At 38.3% G+C, this 26,011-nt stretch overlaps 1 protein-coding gene across 3 annotated transcripts in view; it reads right to left on the bottom strand.

Moving 5' to 3' along the window:
- The window catches only part of NELL2 (neural EGFL like 2), a 377,959-nt gene that overhangs the window by 301,737 nt on the left and 50,211 nt on the right, over positions 1–26,011 (bottom strand). Inside the window, exons 1-3 of one of the 3 annotated variants that reach the window (XM_026502054.4) lie at positions 14,674–14,948; positions 13,884–13,969; positions 13,312–13,440 (exon numbers count right to left, since the gene is read on the bottom strand). In XM_026502054.4, coding sequence (XP_026357839.3) covers positions 13,312–13,440; positions 13,884–13,969; positions 14,674–14,792 — 334 coding nt within the window. In that variant the 5' untranslated portion in view covers positions 14,793–14,948. Of the gene's footprint in view, positions 1–13,311; positions 13,441–13,883; positions 13,970–14,365; positions 14,509–14,673; positions 14,949–26,011 lie in introns of those variants that run through there. The other 2 variants (XM_057318979.1, XM_057318980.1) reach the window with 2 other exon arrangements.

Raw genomic sequence — 26,011 nt, forward strand, 5'->3', positions numbered from 1 at the left:
TTAGACTGTAAGAACACAGAATTAGACATAGTGCTTGCCTAGGGGATTCTCCACTTAAATAGACAAGCAAAATAGATTAAACACTAAAAACCAGTGCATGGAAGAAATAAAGTGGATCACTACCATTAAGAGTGAATGTTTATAAAACAGATACACAATGCAGAGCATAGTAGTAAATGACAGGCTATCTCCCAGTACAAACTTTAATAAGAGTAGTAGAACAATCCAAGATCCTTTTCAAAAGATAACTGTTTTGAAGAGAGTGTTAAGGATTATCAGATAGATGAAAAAGAAGATGTTCTGGACATCAGAGGTTACAATAAAAAGAATAGTTAATTAAAAGGGAAAAGGGAATAATTTAATTTCAGTTGGAACTAAAGTCACCTTAGAAAGCATTTAGTCTAATTCCCACTCCCACCCCATTAAAACATTTTCCCTGAAATAGGTCATTTAATCTCTATTTGAATATTATTAGAAGTATGTTTATTGGATGGATGGATGGATAGAAAAATGGATGATCTTAATGATTGAAACAGGTGATTTTAATTTTAATATCTATTTGACCAATATATCCAAAATATTATTTCAACATACAATCAACATAAAATATTGATATTTTACATTCTTTTCTTATACTGTCTTAAGAACCCTGTATTTATTTTTATACTTACATTGCATCACAGTTTGTACTAGGCACATTTCAAGTACTCAATAGCCACACATGGTTAGTAGCTACTGTATTTATAGGACAGCTCAGTTCTAGAAAATGGTTCACAAACTTGGCTGAACATCAGAATCACAGGAAACTTTTTTAAAATATAGATTCCTAGGATTCGCCCTCAGAGATAAGAACTTACTTAGTGTAGGAAGGGCAGAGAGTCTTTTTTAACAAGGCAGTCAATAAACCATTGATCATCAAGCTGACATTTGGGAATCACTGCTCTAGAACAACACAAAATCATCTAAGTCCTCTTATACATGACTGTCCTTCCAATATGCTAAAAAAAAAAAAAAAATCACATCGCCACTATCTTTTATTCTCCAGGCTAAAAATTCCAAATTTTCCAAGCTCTTTCAACCGTTCCTGATCTGACATGGTTTCCAAACCTTTCAACTCCCTGGTTGCTTTCCTCTGGATGTACTCCAGTTTGATTTATTTGCAGTAGAGAAGTACTATAGCATAGATAATCCAAATTAATCCTTATTTGCCTTTGAAATGTTTCTCAGTACTTTCAAATGAATATGAACATCTCTGCTAAATGTTGAATTCACAATACTTCAAACTAAAACTGTAAACTCTCATCGTCAACAAGCATTCAGGATGTCCGGGGTCTTCTGTGTCGCACTCCATCTTGGAAAGGAGAAGAGCCCTCTCAGAATAATTCAGAGTACTAAGTTAAGCAGAACTACCTTTTTTCCATGCCTCTCAACCCTCTTACCTTTTCCCATGACTAGAGAAGAAAGCAGTAGGTGTTTTGATTTAGAAGAGCTCTTTTGCCTTCTTTAAAGTTACATAAATATAAAACATAATAATGTCACCAAAAAATCAGATTTGTCATGAATAATTGGACTCAATTCAATGCCACAAATATTCACTTACTGATGCTTGGCTGAGCACATTACATGTGCCACCATGATAGTCAGGACGCTATAGGAAGAAACAAGGCAGAGTCCCAGGCCTTAAAGAGATTACAAACTAGTCGGCCAAATAAGTATATCCACGTGACAAATTTCTGTGGAGTTCTTGCTGTATGCTAGACACTTGTGTTATACATCCGCGAATAAACATTCAAAAATCCCTGTCTTAATGGAGCTTATTTTCTAGCAGGGGAGACAGATGATAAACAATTTAAATGATATATAAGCGAATTATATAGCATGTTAGATGATAAATGTTATGGAAACTAACAGATCAGAATAAGGGGTGTCAACAGTACTTGTGGGATAGAGGACTAGCTGAAATTTTACTCAGTGGGGAGAGTAGTCCTCGTTAAAAAATTGATATTCAAGAAAACATTTGAAGGAAAGGGGAAAACACGTAGATATGGGGGGGGGTTAGAATTCCAGGCAAATAGCCAGTGCAAAGGCCCTGAGGCAGAAGAGTAACAGGCCTGATTGAGGAACAGCAAGGAAGCCAGTGAAATTAAAGCAAAGTGAGCAAGGGAGAGACAAATAGAGTAGGCTGGAAAAATAACAGGGTGGGGGTGGAATTGTTCATGCAGGTCTTTGTAGGGCATAATAAGAACTCTATCTTTTGAGTGAAATGAAGAACCACTGAATGGGTCAAAGCAGTAACATGATATGCATTGTGTTTTTAAAAGATGACCCTGGTAACTATGTTGAGAATATACTATAGGACAGCCAGAGTGCAAGTAGGAAATACCGTGTAAAAGGCTACTGCAGGAATCCAGCTGAAAGACAGTGGTGGCTTGGACCAGGGAGGTAGCAGCAGGGAAAAGAAGAGTGGTCAGACTTTTTATGTTAAAAAAAGTGCTATACTACACTGAGGTGGTTGTTTTCATATAGGATACTACGAGAGCACAGAGGAAGAAACAATAATTCCACCAAAGGATTTATAGTCAAAGTGACAGCTTAGCTGAGTCCTGAATAATAAGTAAAAGTTCACAGGAAAAAAAAACAAGAAGAACCAGAGAAGGAACTGGCATGGTGTTGTCGGTGGCCAGAAGAAACAAAGGGCATGATCCTTTCCCTGAGGAACTTACAGTCCTAGTACAGAGACAATACAGTAAGTCACTTAAGACCAGAGACTCAGGTGCCACTGGGATAAAAATTTGGCACAGAGGCTTTGGACTATAGAAATAAACAGTATATGCCAGCAAGATATTTAAGAGAAGAAGCCAAAGAAGTAGCCAGAAATGTAGAGAAAGTGACCCCAATTCACAAAGGATCCACAGGACCACCCCAACTCTTTTGTCAACATTACACTGGCCTCTATACCACCATTCGAGGCTCTGTGAAATCTTATCTCCCACCACCAGTTTCACCTCCAGTTCCCACCAACAGATCAAATTGGTATCTTGCCAAGGAAGGCCAAGCTTACCCTAACCAGAGCCAAGTAAAGCAATTGTATCGTTTGTTTCTCAGTACTACTAACACTTCTCCCCACGACTCAAAAACTAAGCTAAACTTTTAATATGCTTAGAAAGTAATGTGTTTGGTGTCTATAGAGGAGTTCATGCTATGAATGAGCCTACAGACGAGCTCATAGCATGAATCTTCTTTTGTTGGTTTTCTCTATGGTCCCTCACTTCTGAACTGTGGTATAGGGCAAATAATACATCTTCCTCTCCACATTCGCCATTTGTTCTCATCCCTCTCTACCCAAATCTGCGTATTCTCTTCCACCCAGTATAGTCAAAACAGCAAAAACAGAACAGAAGATGCTTCAGAGCCAGTTTCTCCCCCACTCCAGTTGACTTTCGCCTGTCCTTTCCACCTCATGTGAAAGTCACCCCACCTTAGCTCCCTCACAAAATCCAGCATTTTTACCTAGAAGCCCCTAAGGGGAAAAAAAAAAAATCCAAGGAGCATGACTTGCCGCTAAGCTAATTCCAAAATCGAAAAAATATTTAACATATATTAAATGTTTGGTAAATGGCAGGCACTTTTTCATTCATATAATCTACACATCAGCTCTAAGACGTAGTACTATTTTTATCTCAGTGGTCACTTAAGTAACAAGGTCAAGTTCATGCATCTAGTGAACAAAGCATTCAAACCCAGCATGTCCAGCTCTGGAGCCCGTGGGCCTAACTACTACTGCATATCACTATGAACTTAGAATTACCTTCACCATTTCTTCCCTATGTCCAGGCCAGTAGAGTGTGATCGTTCAGAGCAGTAGTTTACTGTCCTCATTCTAAAACTCCCCTTTGTAGGGAAAGATATGTGGTTGCCTGGGTTCCCCATCCCTTCCCCAGAATGAAGAATGTCAGCAGAGGTGCCATCAAAAACAACTCGGTGAACACTTGTCCAAGTGCCCAGTGGCTGGCAGCAGGCCAAATGGGAAAGGGAAGAGTCATGCTCCACTTTCCTTCTCACCCACCCTCTTCCTAGTTCTCAATTACAGTGGCCCATAGCTGAGTTTCAACAAATGAGTTTATGTGGTGAAACAGAATTCATCATAACAAAAATATCCACTAATAAACTGTTTGCTTAATAAAATGAGTCTGCACATACATCTACCAATTCAGTGTCAATGCTAACTGAAACGTAGCTAGCAAAAGATGAACATTTTCACGAACTTGATAAAAACCATGTAAGAAAAATGCTCCAATGACACACAAAGGCATTAACTTATGATGGTCTGACATGGGTAGCTAAATTTTAAAAACGAAAAATAAAACTTGTACCATTATGACAAATATCTCAAAACATAATGGTTTTGCATTAAATGGGTAAAGAGAGAGACCTCACATGTTTTCATAAAAACAAATGCACACACACACAAAATCAACACTAGATTTTACTCTACTTGTTCCTATGATTAACCCATAGTTAAATGATTACCTCCACTTTGTCATATACATACGAGGACACATAATTTTCATAGCTTTTAGCTTCCTTCTTTAAGATAAAGTCCCAAATTTTCTTTTTTCACTATGTACAACTGAATTCCAGTTCTTGTTTTACCTCCAGTAATAATCTATGTAAATATTTTCCTCCATATACAGTGCGTCCTATCCTTACACACAGAAGCACTGAAATAAAAAAAAATTAAATTGAACTGAAGTCAAATCAACAGGAGACCTATCACACTGTAAGATTTTAATGTCTAATACCTAAGTTATCAGTTAGCAGATATTGAATCATAGACAGATAATAAGAAGAACAAGAAAGAGGCTAGATGTCTGCAAGACTGGGGTATGGAACCAACATGAAGACAAGGAGACAGTAGGAGATGAAATAAAGCCAAAGAAAGGTGGAGGCTCTTGACTGTAGCTGTCATCCGGGTGTGCCTCGGCCATGACATTCAAAGTCATCCACTTGTCAGAGCCTGTCAGGATTGCTCCAGCTCCTCCCAAACCAAACCTAGTTGCCATCGGGAAGAGACCCCTGGCACTTTTGAAAAGAGACTTCTAGTTATGCTTGCCCCTGCCCATAATTATGACTACCACACTCACTGGGTGCCAAACACCATGCTGAGTGTTGTCCATTCTACTTTTAAAATATTCATGCTAATTTTCCCCCTCCACCTCTGCATTAACCTTTTGGGGGAGGAAAGGCATACTTTTTGAAAAATAAATACAATCAAAAAGCCCAACACTTGATTTTGCTGTTTGCTCTCAGAATGATCTCATAGCTAAATGATGGAGAGCATTTCAGCATTTAGTATGAAGACTCTCACCTTACACGTAAGAAACTATTTTAAGTCACAAATGACTAACAAAATTTTAACTGGCTAGTTCAAGTTTCCAACACCCTACAAACACATTCTCATGCATAGTTGAGAGAGGGCTCAAAACAAAGTTTAAGTCAGTTAGAAAATAAAGGAATCCTAATGTTTAACATATCTATTAGCTTCCTATGGCAGCTGTAACATATCACTTTAATGACTGAATCAACACAAATTTATTATCTCACAGTTCCAGAGGTCAGAAGTCCAAAATGAATTTCACTAGGCTAAAATCAAGGTGTTTGCAGGGCTGTGTCTCTCTGGAGATTCTATGGGAAAAATCCATTTTCTTCCTTTTATAGCTTCTATGGGCTGCCCACATTCCTTGGCTCACGACCACCTTCCAACTTCAAAGTCAGCAATGACCAATGACCGATCAAGTCTTTGTCACAATGCATCACACTGACACTGAAGCTTCTACCTCCCTCCTCCATATTTAAGGTATCCTTATGATTCCATGGGACCCACTCAGATAATCCAGGATAATCTCCGTATTTTGAAGTCAGCTGATTAGCAACCTTAATTACTTCTGCAACCTTAATGTACCCCTTACAAAGTGACATAATATATTTATAGGTCCTGAGGATTTAGTATGTGGATGGTTGGGAGACTGTTATTCAGCCTACCACAGCTTGTCTTTCATACCCAAAGATTCTTTCAGTCCACATGGAAGATACGTTCACTCTATCCAAAAGTCTCAACTCAGTAGAGTATCAACTCACGGTTTAAAAACTGGTCTAGGGGAACCTGGGTGCTCAGTCAGCTTAGGATCTGCCTTCCACTCAGGTCATGATCCCAGGGTCCTGGCATGGAGACCCTCATCAGGCTCCCTGCTTGGCGAGGAGTCTGCTTGTCCCTTTGCCCCTCACCCCCACTCATGCTCTCTCTCTCACACACTCTGCTCTCTCTCAAATAAATAAGTAAAATATTTTAAAAAATAAAGTAAATCTGGTCTAAATCTTATCAATTCAAAATATTTTAAGAAATAAAATAAAATAAAATCTGTTCTAAATCTTATTAATTCGAAAGTCCCAAATGTCATCATCTAAATCAGGTATAAATGAGGCTTTGGGTACAATCCATCCTGAGGCACAATTCCTCTCCATCTGTGAACCTGTGAAACTCCAGAAACAAGATATCTGCTCCCAAAATTCGATGGTACAATAGACATGGGTTAACAATTATAGACATTGTCATTTAAAAAGAGAGAACAGGAAGTTAAAAAAATTGGGCATCAGACCCATGCGACTTTGAGATCCAGCTATGCAAATTGCATTTGATTTCCAAGTCTGGGAATAATGTTCTGTGATCCTTAGCTCCACCCTTTAGGATCTCAGCTCTGCCTTCTGGACTCTCAGTTCTGCCCTCTTACTCAACCTTATTTTTTCATGAGAAGTGGTACATGTTTGCAGCTAAGTAGATTAATCAGCCTGTTTCTTGCTTGTGGAATTGTTAGGATCCAACAACCTTCTTTCATTACATCCTCTCACTTCCATTTTCCGGCCCAGCCAGATGTATTTTTGCTGGTATGATATTCTCAGGAACCACGTAGGTCTCCCATATGTGTCATGGTGATTTACTCCATAAAACAAGAGGCTACTCCACAGACATTTCCTGGATAAATCCATCTCTCTAACTGGCTTCTGCTGAGATGTTTGTGGGAATCCATGAGCTACATGTTCAATTTCTTCAAAGTGCCCTCTGTGTAACTGAATACTCTGACCTTACTTCTGAAGCCCTCCCACAAGATTTTCTAGCCACTCCATTGGTTTTCCCCAGAGCAGGCATTTCTGACAGTGAATCTCCTAACTTTAGCATCATTTGCAATCTAGGAGGCTGAGAAATTTGAGCATTTCTCAAATATCAAGTTCTGGTTTCATTCTTAATAGTTCTTCCCTCAATCTGCCTCTCTCCTCTCCTTTTTTACTGGAAAAAGCATCAAGAAAAACCCAGGCTGCACCTTCAACACTATGTACACAAATCATCTCAGCTAAATACCTAAATTCATGTTTATAAGCTTTATCGTCCACATAACTGCAGGACACAATTTAGTTAAGCCTTCTGGCATTGCATAACAAGGACCCCCTTGTCTCCTGTTTGCAATAACATGTTCCTGATTTCTATCTAAGCCCTCACTGGCAGTGTCTTTAATGTCTGCATTTTTATCAACATTCTGTTCGTGACAATTTAGGTATTCTCTAAGGAGATTTAGCTTTCTCTACCATATTCATTTTCTTCTGAGTCCTCACTAGTAGGATTGCCATCATCTATATCTCTGTCCATTCAAGGCAATCTAGGATTTTTCTATCATGCTTTTCAAAAGTCTTCCAGTCTATGCCCATTTCCTGATTCCAAAGCCACTTCCACATTTTAAGGTATTTCTTACAGCAACCCCCACTTCCATGTATCAAAATCTGCATTAGTTTCCTATTGGTGCCCTAACAGATCACCACAAATTTAGCAGCTTAAGTCAACACAATCGATTATCTCACGTTCTGGAGATCAGAACTGGGTTAAAATGAGGTGTCAGCAGTCCTGGACACTCTAAGGGAAAATCCATTTTCTTGCCTTTTCACCTTCGCAAGACTGCCCACATTCCTTGACTCGTGGCCTACTTTTACTTTTATCTTCAAATCCAACAATGGCTGGTCTAGTCATTCTTTCATTGCATCACTGACACTGACTCTTCTACCTACCTCTTCCAAATCTAAAGGACATTTGTAATTACATGGGACCAGCCCATATAATCCAAAATAGGTTTCTTTTTTTTTTTTTTAAGATTTTATTTATTTATTTGACAGAGATAGAGACAGCCAGCAAGAGAGGGAACACAAGAAGGGGGAGTGGGAGAGGAAGAAGCAGGCTCATAGCGGAGGAGCCTGATGTGGGGCTCGATCCCATAACGTCGGAATCATGCCCTGAGCCAAAGGCAGACGCTTAACCGCTGTGCCACCCAGGCGCCCCCAGAACAGGTTTCTTACCTAAAGGTCATTTGATTAGCAACCTCAATTTTATGTATAATCTTAATTCCCCCTTAACATGTAACATAACATAGGCTCAGGTTCCTGAGATTAGGACAAGAACATCTTTGAGGGATCATTATTCTGACTACCACAATATACCTTTGTATAATGATAAATTTTCAATTCTTTTCTATTAAAATGGCCCACTTTGTAATCTGGTCCTTGCTCTCCTCATTTGTGTCATTTCATATCACAACCCTATGTTTCCACTACTGTGAGTTTTTTCCATTTTGTCAAATGCACAATGCTCATTCCTGGCTCGGGATCTTTGCTCATGCTGTTTCCTTTGTCTCTGTGATTCTCCCTCTCTGAATTCCTGTAGCCCCTCCTCTCCAGACTACTCTTACTATCCTTCAGTTTTCAGCTTCAATGATTCTTCTTCAGAGACAGTCTCCCTGACCCTGTGATTCCCTAGAGTATAGATTCCCATTGTACTCTTTGTTTCTCCTCATAGCATTTATCTCAATGGTGATTAAATTATTACCTGTGTAATTGTTTGTTTAATGACTGTTTTTAAGACACTCTGAAAGTAAAGTTCTAACTTACTCTTTGTTATATGCCTAATACCTAGCAGAACAGGATTGCACAGCAAAAATGTATTTGAATGAATGAACATGTCTCTTTTAGTCCTCATAATAACATTAATTTCATAATTGAGAGTACTGAAGTTCAGAGAAATTGAGTGACTTCACCATAGTAAAACAGCTAATGAGATTCCACTGGTTCTATCTGGTTTCTAAGCCCATCTCTTTGTCATTGTGTTATTCTATTCTAATTGGGGCACCAGTGACCATTGTCCCTAAGACCACTGATGTTAACTGACCATCATATTGACAAATACTCATTCCAGCCTAACCTCACCTTCCTTAATGCAGTTACCTTTACCTACTAAAGTCAATGGCCCACCACCAAATGCCCAATATCAGTCCTGTTTTTAAATACTGACATGAGTAGACTTGTGGACATTTTTTCCCTTTAAAATCTTTTTTTTTTTTAAGAGTTTATTTATTTGATAGATAGAGAGAAAGAGCCCCTGAGTGGCAGGGGGGAGACTCTCAAGCAGACTCCCTGCTGAGTGCAGAGCCCATTGCAAGACTCAATCCCAGGACCTATGAGATCATGACCTAAGCTGAAATCACCAGTTGGACACTTAACCAATTGAGCCACCCAGGCACTCCTTCCTCTAAAATCTTTAAATCATGGGGCGCCTGGCTTGCTCAGTCAGTTAAGCATCTGCCTTCAGCTCAGGTCATGATCCTGGAGTCCTGGATCCAGCCTCACACTGGGCTCCCTGCTCAGTGGGGAGTCTGCTTCTCCCTCTCCCTCTGCCCCTCCCCCTGCTCCTTCTGTCTCTCTCGTTCACTCTCTCTCAAATAAATAAATAAAATCTTTTAAAAAATAAAATCTTTAAATCTTGAAGTTCCTTAAAAATAACCATGAAACTTATTTTCAAATTACCAACTCAGGAGAAAAATATGCTTTGATTTTAACTACTTCTCTTGTGGGGATTAATGGCATTATAAAATCTGTGAACACCTTAGAAGAAATTTTATTAAACCAACAGATGAAACTATCAACTTTGGGAACCTAGCCAGACAAATTGTTAAAACCAAAGATCTAAAAATCATGCTAACATTGCTAGAAAGTCCTAGAACTGTGCTTCTTCTGTGCTCATTCTTGGTCTCTCATTTACAGAGAAGAAAGAACATTATTAAGAACATTGTCTTTACAAATACCTCCTAGACTTTAAACAAGGTAAGTAGAATTCTATTTATAATTGCACAATCCTTAATATTTCGGAACTCTTTACGAGCTTTCATAGTCTTTTTCATTGTCAGCATTCAGTCCTCTCTTTTTTTAAAATGTAAGTATATTTTTGTGGCTATGAGTCAGACTGCAGCTAGAAATACTTAGAAGATTTTGATGTAGATTCCAAACTGTTGCCTGGATACTTTTTCCTTTTGAAAATGATTATAATTGGCACAGATAAAAAGCCACATTTATTAAAGGATGATCTAATTTAGCATCTCCTTACTTCAATTTCCAATGTAGCTACAAATCAAATTTCAACAACAACAAAACAATTTTAGTGATACTATGGTTACTATTATGATAAAAACCAGATATGACTTTGAAATATATTTCTATGTGCTTTCATTATACATATATAATAAAATATAATTATTAAGTAATAGATTCATATTGCACAATAATCTTTTAAAAAATTATTTATAGCTTCAAAAAGTACTGAACTGTAATCATCTTAAATACCACTGAAGAGAATAATGAAGTAGCCAAAAAAAGAAGCAATATTAAAGGAGCAAAATCACTGGGAAATCATATGCTGAGATTTCCTTATTTTAAAGCTAAGAAACAAAAGAAGATGGTTATACCACTGCAGAAGAAATTTAATGGTTCAAAATCTCTTCCATCTATATAGAACATACCTGATAGCACAAAGTAACTTATCTGATAGGTTATATGAAATCTGAGAGCATCTCACCGGTTTTGTAATTTGTTACTATCCTAATATGACATTTTACACACTATACAAAAATATCTGCAGCACTCACAATTCACCATAAATCAAATCCATAAAATCTTCAGTGTCTGAAAGCTTTTGTCTAAAACCCATGGAATCCCAGGGAAGCAGTGGGAGTCAGAACTGACTTCTTAACATTTTCTAATATCACAGAAAAGACATTTCCAAGGTAATGCAAAACTATCAGGCAGAGCCAAAGATCCATCTGTTGTCAATTTCATAATCTAAATCCTAGAAAAAGAGAAGTTATTAGAGAATAATCAATAGATCAGTAATACATGCCTAGTGAGAACACAGCAGGTAGCAAATACTTGTTGACTGACTGGCTATATGAAATAACGTTCAAAATTTGGCAGGAAATGAAATTTTACATCTTCAAATCTCGAAAACTCTGTTAGGCATTTACTCTAACCAACAAGGAATTAAAAACAATTCATCTATGTGCACTGATAGTTACAATGGACAATTCATTTGCAACACAATGCCTACCTTAAAGAACTGGTAATTTAAATAAAGATGAATACTTAACATTCCTTTAAAAAACTTAACCAGGAAAAGATATTAGTGACTTAGACTGTTTCCTAGAAATTGTCTAATTGTCTAACATGAGATCATAAAATGCTCAGTTCTGAGGGTTTCTAGTTGTGACAGCTCAGACACTCTTCAGAGGAAACGAAGAACGCTAGCATAATTTAAAGGACCTTTGGAAATTTTAAGGGCACTTCAACACCATTTATTTATTAGGAGCTTTAGCTTCTGTAAAGCTTTCCAGTTACTCGAATTAGCAGACCTGAGATAACTTTGCTTCCAGTTCTCAGGGATTAAAAATCAGAGATTTTAAAAAAGAAGAGGAAAGAAAGAAAAAAACAGAAGCTTAACCCTAATGACACTTCTATTCCACTTTGTGAATTTTGCTGACACTCTGGTCTGATTTCCTTTATTAAATTCAGTCATTGTTTTTAAACAATTCAATATCTAAGCTGCATCCCCACCTCTCCGCCAAAAAGACCTTTAAGTAAATAAAATATTATCACAAATATTTGTCATAATAAAAACATTTAGTGGGCTCACCATAATTAAAACAGAAAATTACATTTTAATTTTTTTATAAGAGTAAACTTGTTTTAAATAAATGCAACACATGTCAATTTCCTCCTTTTCCCATAGTAAGCTTTAGTGTTACTGTCCATGGTGACACATACTGGTTATGTCAGGCAACAACACCACTACAAGACATTCAAGTTTTATTTTACTCCTGTTTCTTGGTGTCAGATTTGCTGAAGTGGTTTTATTTTGCATACCCAACTCTTTAGTAATTATGAGTTGCACTTCTCTTGAAGCCTTGGCACCAAAATCACAAAAGAAAAATCTGGGTGGCTGGGGAAAAGATGCTTCAGTCAGTCCATCAGATATGTTAAACCAAACTTCATTTCTCTTTTGCCTTCATCTATACTTCACCATATGTGAAACAAATCTTTCTGTATGTATTTAGCCACCTTCTAGAATCTCATATTACATCTTTCCACAAACCAAACAACATTCAAAAGCTTTGGTAAATCAAAGGTGACAGCCTGATGCATTGGAATTTGTTTCTGACTACACATTTAAATATAAATTAAAATGTAGACATTTATGAATAGCCAACACCCACTTACTTAAAAAAAAGTTCTATAATATTAAGTATACAATTAATGGTGATACAAGATATACCTTTGAATTAATATTTATTTGAAAGATTTCAAAATAATATTTAAGAGACTATTATTCTCTTTCTCTTGACATTGATAGAGTAGAATCATGATCTTTCAATGAGGAATCATTTCAAATATAGTATGTTTGTGATATACAGTAGATAAAACTATTGAGAGGTATTCATTTTTCCAGAAAGCTACTCCACAAAAAGAAATTCCTCCCAACCAGGTACCATTGTACCTGAAACTTTCAGAAAGCCTGTCTTAACTAAGATTAAGCTATCCTATTTTCTACCTAAATCAATTTCACCCAAATGAGGCGTTTGTGCTATAATTCATTGTTCCCCAGACTCTAAAATCAACCATCTGCCATCGGAGTTTCTGTACAGTAATTAAGGAACTATCCATTAGAACTGGCAAGAGTACAAAGTAAGGAGGAGGGAGCGGGAGGGGAGAAAAACCAAACCACTTAAAAAGAGATGGAAGGTGTCTGTGTGTGTCACGTTAACCCCTCCACATCTCAGCTCCAGATACTGCCATCAGTGAGGCAATACAGAAGTTAGGAGGAGCTGTGAGGCCAACTCCCTTCGGGGTTATCCGAACTGAAACCGCACTGGGGACTCGGCAAGCTCTCCATACCTTGAAAGAGAAAGGCTTTCGTCCCATTATGCAGCCCGGGGACCTGGCGCACTCCAGTCGTGGACTCCCCAAGTTCTAACTCTGTTAAGACGTCGATCTGTAGGGAGGGGTCCACACCAAGCCCCCAAACTGGTGGGAGGGTGGGGGAGAAAGAAAAAAGCTCCATCAAAATACAAGCCTCTTCCTCCAGGGCAGCAAAGAACCGCGTCTTGGAGACAATATTGGAAACTGACGAGGGAGGCGACTCCCTCCTCCACCGAGCAGAGCCTTACCTGAGATCAGCAGCCAAGCTTTAAATAGCGGAGCACCCAGTCCCATTTCCCTGACCTACTTTAAACCCCTCTCGGTGCAAAGTTCCCCCTCGACCCTCAGACCCTGGACTAGGGGTGTGACCCGCCCTGGCGTCTCCGAGGCAAGCACAGAACGATCCAAATCCAAACCCGCCCGCTACTCCAAGCTTCCCACTCCAGACCTACTTCGGGTGGAGGAAAACCAAGGCGTCCCCAACCAGCTCCGGCTGCCCCGAGGCGAGGGCCATCCGTTCCCCCCCGCCGCAGCTCTGAGCCACTCACCTGCTCCGAGACCGAAGATCAAACAGAATGTTCTCAGTAAGACCCGAGACTCCATGGTGTGGATCTGCTCAGTCCATCGTCTCCCTCTTTAAAAATAAAAATAAAAACCGAAGAGGTTCTCGGAATCAAGCGGGAAAATAGCGTTTGTGCCTCCTGCCGCTGCCTCGCGTTTACTGATTAGTAGGATTAATACGATTTGGTTGCCTAAGAAAAAAATGGGAGGACCCCCCAGGCACGTGAAGAACTTAGACCCTCCAATGCGCACATCATTCCCACACGCAGAGCCCAGGCGGCAGCGCGGGCAAAGCCGGGGGGCCCAGGGGAGGGGTCGGGCTCGCTCGGGGGCTGCTCCGCCGGGGAATTAGCTTCGGAGCTGAATAAAAGCAGCCGAAGGCACGCACACCCAGAGGAAGGGAGGCGGCCCCAAGAAAGCCGGGGGTGGGGCGGCCCCACACCCGCCCGTCTTCCCCCGCCGCGCGAACCTGTAGTAAAGGCAGAGACAATGGAGAGAGCGCCGGAGACGCGCGGAGGAGAGACGGCTCCCCCGGAGCGGGAGGGGCAGGCCAGGGGAGGCGGGGAGAGGATGGGCAGGGAGGGAACGCCGAGGGCGAGGCCCGGCGCTCCGCGTCCCTTTCCAGCCCGGGCTCCAAGCCCCGTCCAGCGAGCCCCGGAGCTGCTGCAGCCCCGCCCTCCTACCTCCCTCGCTCGCTGACCCGGGCAACGCCAATCTCCTTTTGGGATCGAAAGATCTAAATTCAAGGTGCTAAGTTGATGGGCGGTCTTTGCTCACCCCTCGATTTCGGGCGCGTGTCTTGAAAGACAGACGGAGAGAAAGGACCACCCAGTCGCAGAAGACGAGGCTAGGAGACGCGCTCGCCCGCCCTTTAGGCAAAGGAGGGAAGCCGGCATACAATCGTGCACTGGGCTCCGAAGCAGCCCCGGGGACTGGAAAAGGAACTCCCTCTCCGGGGCATGCGGAGAAGGGCTGCCAAAGCAAGCTAGATTCTCGAGGTGGGGCTGGACGAAGTAGAGAGAGACTGGCAGACGCGGGTGGCGAGCCTGGGAAGCCCTGGCAGCCCTGGGGGAGAGGTTCCCTACCCGGGGCGGGGCGCTGGAGAGCTTCCCTAGCGCGGAGCGCGCAGGGGAGAACTTGTCCTGGAACTGCTGGACAGCTCCGGGACCTCGCGCGCCCCCTGCCAAACAACGCGGAGTCTGGTTCTCCAGGACAAGCACACAGCAGGAGCCAAGTGCACCAGCGCCAGTGTGCCGGCCACACCGAAAAGAAGAGATAGATGATAGGTAGATAAACGGATGGATGGATGGATGGATGGATGGATGGATGGATGGATGGATGGATGGATGAATAAGAGAAAGAAAGGAGAGAAATAAGAAGGCAGAGCCTGGGCAAGATAGAAGAGCCACCCAGTTGTTGAATAGACTCAACCAGGCACTATCCACCCTTCTCACCCTTCTCACGCTGGGACCATAACAGTGAGGACATCTAAGATCTAATTCTCAATGGGCAAAATATACTTCAAGTCAACTGCACATATTTTTCAACATAGCCTTAAAATGTTGAGGTAAATTTTGAATAATGACATTCAATGCCCATACTGAAAAGTAAGAGTTTCAAAAGTGATTAAAATGTTAATTGCTCCAAAGATCAATTGAGTTTCTTAGCTTTCCATCCAAACAAGTAGATTCTGAATTCTCCAACAGGATCCTACACAGCTAGTTACCAAAATGGAGTCTGAGTCTCCAGCAGAGAAATATGTACTACCTTATACTATAATGGGATGAGGGGGACATTTTTAGCTCTATTGTTGGAATTTTTAAGGAAAAAAATCAGAATCTGGAAACTTTTTCAGTTTAATTTTTAATTATCTCTCTTTATCAAATTTTTCACTTAACTCTACTTGGAATTTTGTAAATTTTAAGAAAGAAATATTCCAGTACTTAATGAAGTACTTAATGAAGTATTGTTGTATGAAATTTCCTAAATTTGCAAAACAAAATAAAATTAATCTAATTGAATTGAATTAAGTAATTAATTTGAAAAACTGTAAGAAAGGTGAGTTATCAGCCTGGGGAGAGGTTCTCAGCTGTAGAGCTATGAACATCTTGAGTTTGGATACTTCTTTGTTAGGACTTTCCTGTGCTTTGTAGGATAATTAAAAACATCCTGGTTTCTACCCACTAAAAGCTTGTATTTTTAGCATCTCATTTTTCTATATGTCTTGTAATTATATCTTTTTGTGTAGTTTCTTAAATGGATTCTCTAGGGAATATAACATACATACTTAACTTTTCATCACCTACCGTAAAGTCTTCAAGCTACCACTTCAATTGGAATGTAAACTTTACCAACATATTGGTCCTTTTATCCTCACCCCTTTATGTTGTGGTTGTCTCATATATTAAATCTGCATACACTGAAACTTCCTTCAGAAAATGTTAAAATGTTTGCTTACAGTCATTGTGGTAGAAATAATAATGCCCTTTCCCACCCTCCAAAAATATATGTCCTAATCACTAGAATTTGTGAATGTTACCTTACATGGCAAAGCAACTTAAAGTTGAGGATGGAATTAAGATTTCTATTCAGGTGACCTTAAAATAGGGAGATTATCCTGGATTGTTTGGGTGTGGCCAATATAGTCACAAAGGTCCTTATATGTGCAAGAGGACAGCAGAAGAGAAGTTTAGAGAAGTGTAAAATGAGAAGAATTTGTTTGGCTGTTGCTGCCTATGATGATGGAAAAATATATAAGGGCTATGAGCCAAGGTATGTGGGTGGGCAGCTTTGAGAAGCTAGAAAGTACAAGAAAAAGGATTCTTCCCTACATGCTTCAGAAAGGAACAGAACACTGCCAATACCTTGATTTTGGCCCAGTGAGATCCATTTTAGACTTGTGAACTACAGAACTATAAAATAATAAATTTGTGCTGTTTTAATCCACTAACTCTGTGATCAGCATTCACAGAAAACTAATGTAAATACTAACTACATAATGAAAGCTTCAGTCAAAATGGAAGAGTCTCCTGACCCTGAGAGAATTCCCTTCTATCATATATACATCACAAAGCCAAATGAAATGTTTAATATCTTTTTTATTCAGAAGAAGAAAAAAAAATTCTCAGATGCTATGAGAAAAAAGGTAGCTAGAGGTTGGTGGAGAAAGGTGTAGCCAATGCAATGATTGGGAGAGGGTGGGACACAGGGTTTCAGACTTCATAGGGGCCCTAAGACAATGGGTTAGGATTTTAATATCCACACAAGAACTGGAAACAATGAATTATAGGCAAAGCCAGAAGAGGTGAGGATGTTACTGGTCCCTTTGATAAAAATAGGAAGCTTTGAAGGATTATACTGTATATAAAAAGAAACTTTAAAAATTTTGTACATTGCTCTGAGAAGTGACAAAAGTGCCTTCTAGCTGCACATGACCACAGATGGAAAATAAAGTCATCTGTAATAAATGTCAATTCTCAAGCCTTGCCCCTTGCAGACATACAGTCCAAAATTACACTCCCCACTGGTGTAGGAATTCTACAGTCAGAAATTAGAATAAACCCCTCAGAGTCTCCTGAAGAAGAAAATGTAAAACTTCTATTAAAGGACCCTCCACAACCTCTAGCATATAAGAGGAAATTTTCTGATAAGAATAAGATCACGGGGCGCCTGGGTGGCACAGCAGTTAAGCTTCTGCCTTTGGCTCAGGGCGTGATCCCGGCATTATGGGATTGAGCCCCACATCAGGCTCCTCTGCTATGAGCCTGCTTCTTCCTCTCCCACTCTCCCTGCTTGTGTTCCCTCTCTCACTGGCTGTCTCTATCTCTGTCAAATAAATAAATAAAATCTTTAAAAAAAAAAGAAAAAGATCACAATAGAATAATAATAAGAACAACATTAAAATAAAGTACCATGAAAACAGTCAGGAGGCACACACACAGAAAAAGAGCATGAGTATCTCATGAACTCAGAATATTATAAAAATGTGATAGAAAGTACAAAATAAGTATGTTGAATGACTAAAAAATTTTTGTAAAGGAATAAAAAAATAACAAAAGAACGGAATTGTATGAGAAAAGATTAGGCAGATTTCAAAGGAAATCAAATGGAACTTCCGGAAATAAAATATATTTTAAAACAATATTTAAAAACCATTGGCTATAAAAAGCAACAGATAAAATAGAACTGAAGATTAGTGAATAAAAAAAATCTTAGAACAAAAAATGAGATCTGAGACTATTATTGAGAATGTGGCAAGAATGATAAGAAGATGGAACACATGAAAAAAACATGAATATTAGAATTAGAAGATCCAACACACACTACTTGAGATACAGAATAAGAGACTAAGCAGAATGGAAGCAGATAATGTCATAGGAAATATTTAAGCAACAAGTAAAAAGCTTTCAAAAGTTGAAGGATATGAGATTCTAATTCTGGGTGAGATAGAACGTGTACACTCCACCCTCTCTCTCCCTCTGAAAGCTATCGAATCTAGACAGAATGCATGGAGTATTCGAGGGCTCTGATAATTAAATAGCAGCAGGCAAATTGAGAAAGAAGACCAGAGTTTGAAGTACTATCATACTGGCAGTGAGTACTTCTAAGAATAAACCACCACTGGAGTCAGACTGCCTCTGGGTGGTACACACATAGGATAAATCTGAATATACCAAAAAGTCTTTGAAACCACACCAAAAAAAAAGGCTAGTCAAAATCTGAGTTTGCAGTCTAAATCCAATTGAGTCACTTGTCTGCTTAAAAAAGAAAAGAAAAGAAAAGACATTCTCCATAGTTCTCAACAAAATTCAAAGTCTTATAACATTAAAATGCTCAAGATATAATCTGAAATTTTTTGGCATATGAAAAAAAAAACCAGGGAAACTTCAACTTACATGAGAAAAATACAATCAACAAACACTAATGCCAAGATGATAGACATTGAAATTATTTTTGAAAGATATTAAAGAAGCTATTATAAAAATGCTTCAAAAAAAGGGGCAAATACTCTTGAAAAAAATGAGAAGTGGCAGCAAATAAATAAAAGTAGAGATTTTAGAACTGGAAAGCATAATAACTCAATATTTAAAACTCATTAAAATGGCCTCAGTACTAGAAATAACAGAAGAAGTGAGTTTGACAGATCAATTGAAATTATCCAATCTGAACAACAGACGGAAAGAATTTTTTAATTACTATAGCAGGAGAAATCTGTGAGACAAAACCAAAAGAACCTTATGTCTTCACAATCCGAAGAGAAAGAGTTCAGTCCAAAAAAAAGTATTTCAAGAAATAATGGCTTAACAGCATTATCAACAATAGCCAGACTGTGGAGAGAACTCAAATGTCCACCAACTGATGAATAGGTAAAGAAGATGTGGCATGTCTATATGATGGAATGGAATATCACTCAGCCATCAAAAAGAATGAAATCTTGCCATTTGCAGTGATGTGGATGGAGCCAGAATGTATTACGCTAAGTGAAATAAGTCAATCAGAGAAAGACAAATACCATATGATTTCACTCATATGTGGGATTTAAGAAAGAAAACAGATGAGCGCATGGGAAGTAGAAAAAGAAAAAAAGGAGAGAGGGAAATAAGCCATAAGGGACTCTTAATGATAGAGAACAAACTGAGGGCTGAGGGAGGGAGGTGGGTGGGGAATGGGCTAGATGGGTGATGGATATTAAAGAGGGCACTTGTTGTGATGAACACTGGGTATTGTATGTAAGTGATGAATCACTGAATTCTCTCCTGAAACCAATATTGCATTGTATGTTACCTAAAATTTAAATAAAAATTTAAAAAAAAAACCCAAAGAATGCCTTAAGACCTCCTGAATTTGTCAAAAGACAAAAACTTCTGGTTTCAAGGAACCCAGTAAATCCCAAAGAGGATAAATTCAAAGGAATCCATGACCATATCATAATCAAACTGCCGAAAACAATAAAAAAGAAAACACAAAGAAAAAAATATTGAAAGCAACCAGAGAAAAATAACACTTTATTTATAGGGAAGCAACAATTCGAATGAATCCAGACTTGTCAGAAACCACAAAGGCCAGATGGAGGGGAAAAACATTTTTTTAAAAAGTGCTTAAAGAATACTGTCATTCTGAAATTCTGTATCTGGTGAAAATATCCTTCAGAAATAAAGATGAAGGAAAAATATTCTCAGATGAAGAAAATCTAAAAGAACTAGTTATTGGCAGACCTACTTTGAAAGAACTGCTACAGGAAGTTCTTCAAACAGAAGGGAAATGATAACAGAAAGACAACTAGCATATCAGGAATGAAGAAATAGCAACAGAGATGGTAAATATCTGCGTAAACATAATAGACTGTTCTTCTCTTAAGTCCTGTAAAATATGTTTGATGCTTGTATTAGTTTTCTATTATTGGTATAACAAATTACCACAAACTTAGTAGCTTAAAATAACACAAATGTATGATCTTACAGTTCTGTAGGTCATAAATCAGACATTGGTCTCATCAAGTGAAGTTCAAAGTGTCAGTAAGATTGTATTCCTTTCTGTGGGGCGTCGGGGCAGCTCAGTTGTTAACCATCTTCCTTTGGTTCAGGTCATGAACCTGGAATCAAGCCCTGTCTCAGGATCCCTGCTCATCGGGAAACCTGCTTCTCCCTCTCCTACTCCCCTTGTTTGTGTTCCTTCTCTCACTGTCAAATAAATAAATAAATAAATAAATAAATAAATTGTATTCCTTTCTGAAGGCTCTGGAAAAACCCTTTTTCAACTTCTAGAGAGTGCCTGCATTCCTTGGCTCATTGCCCCCTTCTATCTTCAAAGCCAGCAACAGCAGTCTAAATCCTTCTGACAGTGCATTCTCTGTTTCTCTGACTACAGTTTGGAAAGGTCCTCAGCTTTTAAGCACTTACATGATGACACTGAGGTCACCTGGATAATCTAGGATAATCTAGGACCTCCACAAAGGCCCTTAACCTTAATTACTTCTACAAAGTTCTTGTCATGTAAGGGAACATATTAACAGGTTCTGGGTATGAGGGTATGGACATCTTGGAAGAGCCATTCTGGCTATCATAGTGACTGAAAGAAATATTTTTAAATTGTCTAAATGGGCTTAAAAGTATATATATCTAATACATAAAACAACTACAACATAAAGAGATGAGGATAAATGAACCAATATGGTGATAAATTCTCTATATTCTAATTGAAGTGATAACATATGAACTCTAAGTAGGCAGTGAATAGTTAAGTGTGTGTATTTTATTCTCTAGAACACTAATTTAAAAATTTATACAAAGATATAGTTAAAGATACAATAGATAAAATAGAATACTAAAAAATATTCAAATAACTTGAAAGAGGAAGGAAAGGGTTAAAAGAGAAATAGAAAGAATAGAGACAAAAGAAAAAATAAAATGGTAGACCAAAATCCAAACATATCAATAATGGCATCAAATGTAAGTGGTCTAAACACAGCAATGAAAAGACCAAGATTGTCAGAATGGACTTGAAAAATATAACCTAACTATATGCTGTTAAAAAACTCACTTAAAATATAATGAGGTAAATTAAAGGTAAAACGATTAAGAAAAAATATACCATGAAAACATGAATCAAAAAAAAGTTGGAATGGTTATATTAATATCAAAAAAAGTAAACTTTAGAGCAAAGAATATTATCAGGGAAAAAGAGGTACATTACCCAATATTAAAAGGATTAATTCACAAAGAAGACATAACAATCCTAAGTGTGTCTGCACATAATAGCAAAGCTTTAAAATACATGAAGCATTTGCCTTACAGAAATGGTGACAGAACTGGAGGAAGCAACTGACAAATCCACAATTATATTTAGAAACCTCTTATATTCCTCTCTCATAATCAGTGGAAACCTCTAGTCCCAGATAATTTCAATTCCAAATTCCACCAAACATTTAAAGAAGAAATAACATCAAGTATAAGCAAATCTACCAGAAAACAGAAGAGGGAACAATTCCCACTTCTATTTATTTATTTATTTATTTATTTATTTATTTATTTATTTATTTTTAAGATTTTTTATTTTTTTATTTATTTGACAGAGATAGAGACAGCCAGCGAGAGAGGGAACACAAGCAGGGGGAGTGGGAGAGGAAGAAGCAGGCTCCTAGCAGAAGAGCCTGATGTGGGGCTCGATCCCATAATGCCGGGATCACGCCCTGAGCCGAAGGCAGATGCTTAACCGCTGTGCCACCCAGGCGCCCCCCCCCCACTTCTTTTTATAAGGCTAGCATTACTCATACCAAAACCAGACAAAGACAATGAAAAAAAAAAGAAGAAAGAAAACTAGAACATAGATACAAATGTATTTTTTGAACATAGACACAAAATATATCTTTTGAACATACATGCAAAATCCTCAAAAAAAATTTTAGTAAATCAAATTGAACAATATATAAAAAGAACAACAAACAATGACAAAGTAGGATCCATCCCAGGAATGTGCAGTTGATTCAACATTTTAAAAATCAATCAATGTAATCGATTACTTTACAATCTAAAAAAGATAAATCACATGATCATATAAATTGATAAAAGAAAAGCATTAGATAAAATTCAACTACTGAAAGGGGCGCCTGGGTGGCTCAGTCATTAAGCATCTGCCTTTGGCTCAGGGCGTGATCCCGGTGTTCTAGGATCGAGCCCCACATCAGGCTCCTCTGCTGGGAGCCTGCTTCTTCCTGTCCCACTCCCCCTGCTTGTGTTCCCTCTCTCACTGGCTGTCTCTATCTCTGTCAAATAAATAAATAAAATCTTAAAAAAAAAATTCAACTGATGATAAAATAACTCACTGTGAAGTAAAAATAGAAGGGAACATTCTCAATTTAATAAAGGACATTTAAAAATATTCTGCATTAACAAGGAAACACTCCCGGAGTTCCCAATCAATGAAATGAGCCAAGAAAAAGAAGTAAAAACCATTCAGGTTGGAAGTGAAGAGATAGTAATTTTTTCCCTAGACAATTTGGTCATCTACATTTAAAAATTCCCAAAGCATCTTTGAAAAACCCATTAGAACTGGTAAGCGAGTTTAGCAATGTTATAGAATACAAGGTCAACATATAGAAATCAATTATATGTAATACGGTTGCAAGGAATCATTGAAAATATACATAAAAAACAATACCATTTATAATAGCATTAAAAGACAAAATGCATGTAGAGAAATCTAACGATAGACAAGATTTAACACTGAGAATTATAGAACATTGCTGAGTGAAATTAAAGACCTAAATGGATAAAAAGATTTATCATGTTCATTGATATGAAGACTTAACGTTACAGTATCAATTATACTCATGTTGATCTAAAGTTTTAAGACAATCCCAGTCAAAATCCCAGTAGTCTACTTGGTAGCAATTGATAAGCTGATTCTAAAATTTATATGGAAAGGCAAAGAAAATAGAAAAGCCAAAAATTATTGAAAAAGAGAAAAACTAGAGAATTCACGCCATCCGACTTTAAGACTATACTAAAAGCTATAGATCAAGACTATGATATTAGGATGAGGAAAGACATATAAATTAATGGAATAAACTAAAGAGTATAGGGATAGACTCACATATATGATTACCTGATTTTTACAAAGGCACAGATATTTCAATGAACAATTGATACTTTTTGTAGGTTCTAATTTTCCAGTATAATTAACATACAGTGTTGTATTAATTTTTTTAATTTAAATTTCAAATTAGTTAACATATAGTGTATTATTGGTTTCAGGAGAATTTAGTGATTCATCATCTACATATAATACCCAGTGCTCATCCCAACAAGTGCCCTCCTTAATGCCCATCACCCATTTAATGCATCCTCCTCACCTTCCTCCCCGCCCCTTAGCAACCCTCCGTTTGTTCTCCGTAGTTAAGGGTCTTTTTTTTTTTTTAAGATTTTACTTATTTATTGACAGAGAGACAGACAGACAGAGCACAGCAGGGGGAGCAGCAGAGGGAGAGGGAGAAGCAGGCTCTCTGCTGAGCAGGAAGTCCAATTCAGGGCTTGATCCCAGGACGCTGGGATCATGGCCTGAGCTGAAGGCAGATACTTAACTGTTGAGCCACCCAGGTGCACCAGTAGTTAAGAGTCTTTTATAGTTTGCCTCCCTCTCTGTTTTTTTATCTTATTTTATTTCTCCTTCCCTTCGCCTATGTTCATCTGTTTTGTTTCTGAAATTCCACATATGAGTGAAATCATACATTTGTCTTTCTTTGACTGACTTATTTCACTTAGCATAACACACTCTAGTTTCATCTGCTTTCTTCCAAATGTCAAGATTTCATTCTTTTTGAAAGATTTGAAAGATTGAAAGATCTATTTCCTGGTATAGACACATCTTCCTTATCCATTCATCAGTCAGTGGACATTTGGGCTCTTTCCATAATTTGGCTATTGTTGATAGTGCTGTTATAAATATTGGGGTGCATGTGCCCCCTGCAAATCAGCACTTTTGTATCCACTGGATAAATACCTAGTACTGCAATACCTGGGTCATAGGGTAGTTCTATTTTTAACTTTTTCAGGAACCTCTAAGCTTTTTCCAGAGCGGCTGCACCAGTTTGAATTCCCACCAACAGTGCAAAAGGGTTCCCCTTTCTCCACATCCTCACCAACATCTGTTGTTTTCTGAGTTGTTCATTTTAGCCATTCTGACAGGTGTGAGATGGTGTCTCATTGGGATTTTGATATGTATTTCCCTGATGCCAAGTGATGCTGAGCATTTTTTTCATGTGTCTGTAAGCCATTTATGTCTTCTTTGGAGAAAAGTCTGTTCATGTCTTCTGCCCATTTCTTAACTGGATTATTTACTTTGGGGTGTTGATTTTGATGAGTTCTTTATAGATTCCGGACCCTAGCCCTTTATCATATATGTCATATGCAAATATCTTCTCCCATTTGGTAGGCTGCCTTTCAGTTTTATTGATTGTTTCCTTTGCTGTGCAGGTTTTTATCTTGAAGAAGTCCCAAAAGTTCATTTTTGCTTTTGTTTCCCTTGCCTCCAGAGACACATCTAGTAAGAATTTGCTGTGGCCGGGGTCAAAGAGGTTGCTGTTTATTTTCTCCTCTAGGATTTTGGTGGGTTCCTGTCTCACATTTAGGTCTTTCATCCATTTTGAATTTATGTTTGGGTAAAGTTTAAGAAAGTGGTCCAGTTTCATTCTGCAGATCACTCTCCAGTTTTCCCAACACCATTTGTTGAAGAGACTATCTTTTTTTCCACTGGATATTTTTCCTGCTTTGTCAAAGATTAGTTGACCATATAGCTGTGGGTCCATTTCTGGGTTCTCTATTCTGTTCCATTGATCTATGTGTCTGTTTTTGTCCCAGTACCTACTGTCTTGATGATTACAGCTTTGTAATAAAGCTTGAAGTCTGGAATTGTGATTCCTCCCACTTTGCTTGTCTTTTTCACAAAATTGCTTTGGCTATTTGGGGTTGAATGTGTAGATTGCTCTGGGTAGCATAGATATTTTAACAATGTTTGTTTTTCCAATCCATGAGCATGGAATGTTTTTCCATTTCTTTATGTCTTCCTCAATTTCTTTCAGAAGTGTTCTATAGTTTTCAGAGTACAGCTCTTTTGCCTCTTTTGGTTAGATTTATTTCTAGATATCTAATGGTTTTTGTGCAATTGTAAATGGGACCGATTCCTTGATTTCTCTTTCTGCTTCTTCGTTATTCATACAGAAATGAAACAGATTTCTGTACATTGATTTTATATCCTGCAACTTTGCAGTAATCTTATCAGTTCTAACAATTTTTTGGTGGAGTCTCTCAAGGTTTTCTACATAGAGTATCATGTCATCTGCAAAGAGTGGAAGCTTGACTTCTTTGCCAATTTGGATGCCTTTTACTTCTTTTTGTTGTCTGATTGCTGAGGCTAGGACTTCCTGTACTATGTTATTGAACAACAGTGGTGGGAGTGGACATCCCTGTCATGTTCCTGACCTTAGGGGGAAAGCTCTCAGTTTTTCCCCATTGAGGATGATATTAGCTATGGGTCTTTCAAATATGGCCTTTACGATGTTGAGGTATATTCCTTTTATCCTTATTTTCTTGAGGGTTTTTATCAAGAAAGCATGCTATTT

This window comes from Ursus arctos, unplaced genomic scaffold (genome assembly GCF_023065955.2).
Source record: "Ursus arctos isolate Adak ecotype North America unplaced genomic scaffold, UrsArc2.0 scaffold_26, whole genome shotgun sequence".
Lineage (NCBI taxonomy): Eukaryota > Metazoa > Chordata > Mammalia > Carnivora > Ursidae > Ursus > Ursus arctos.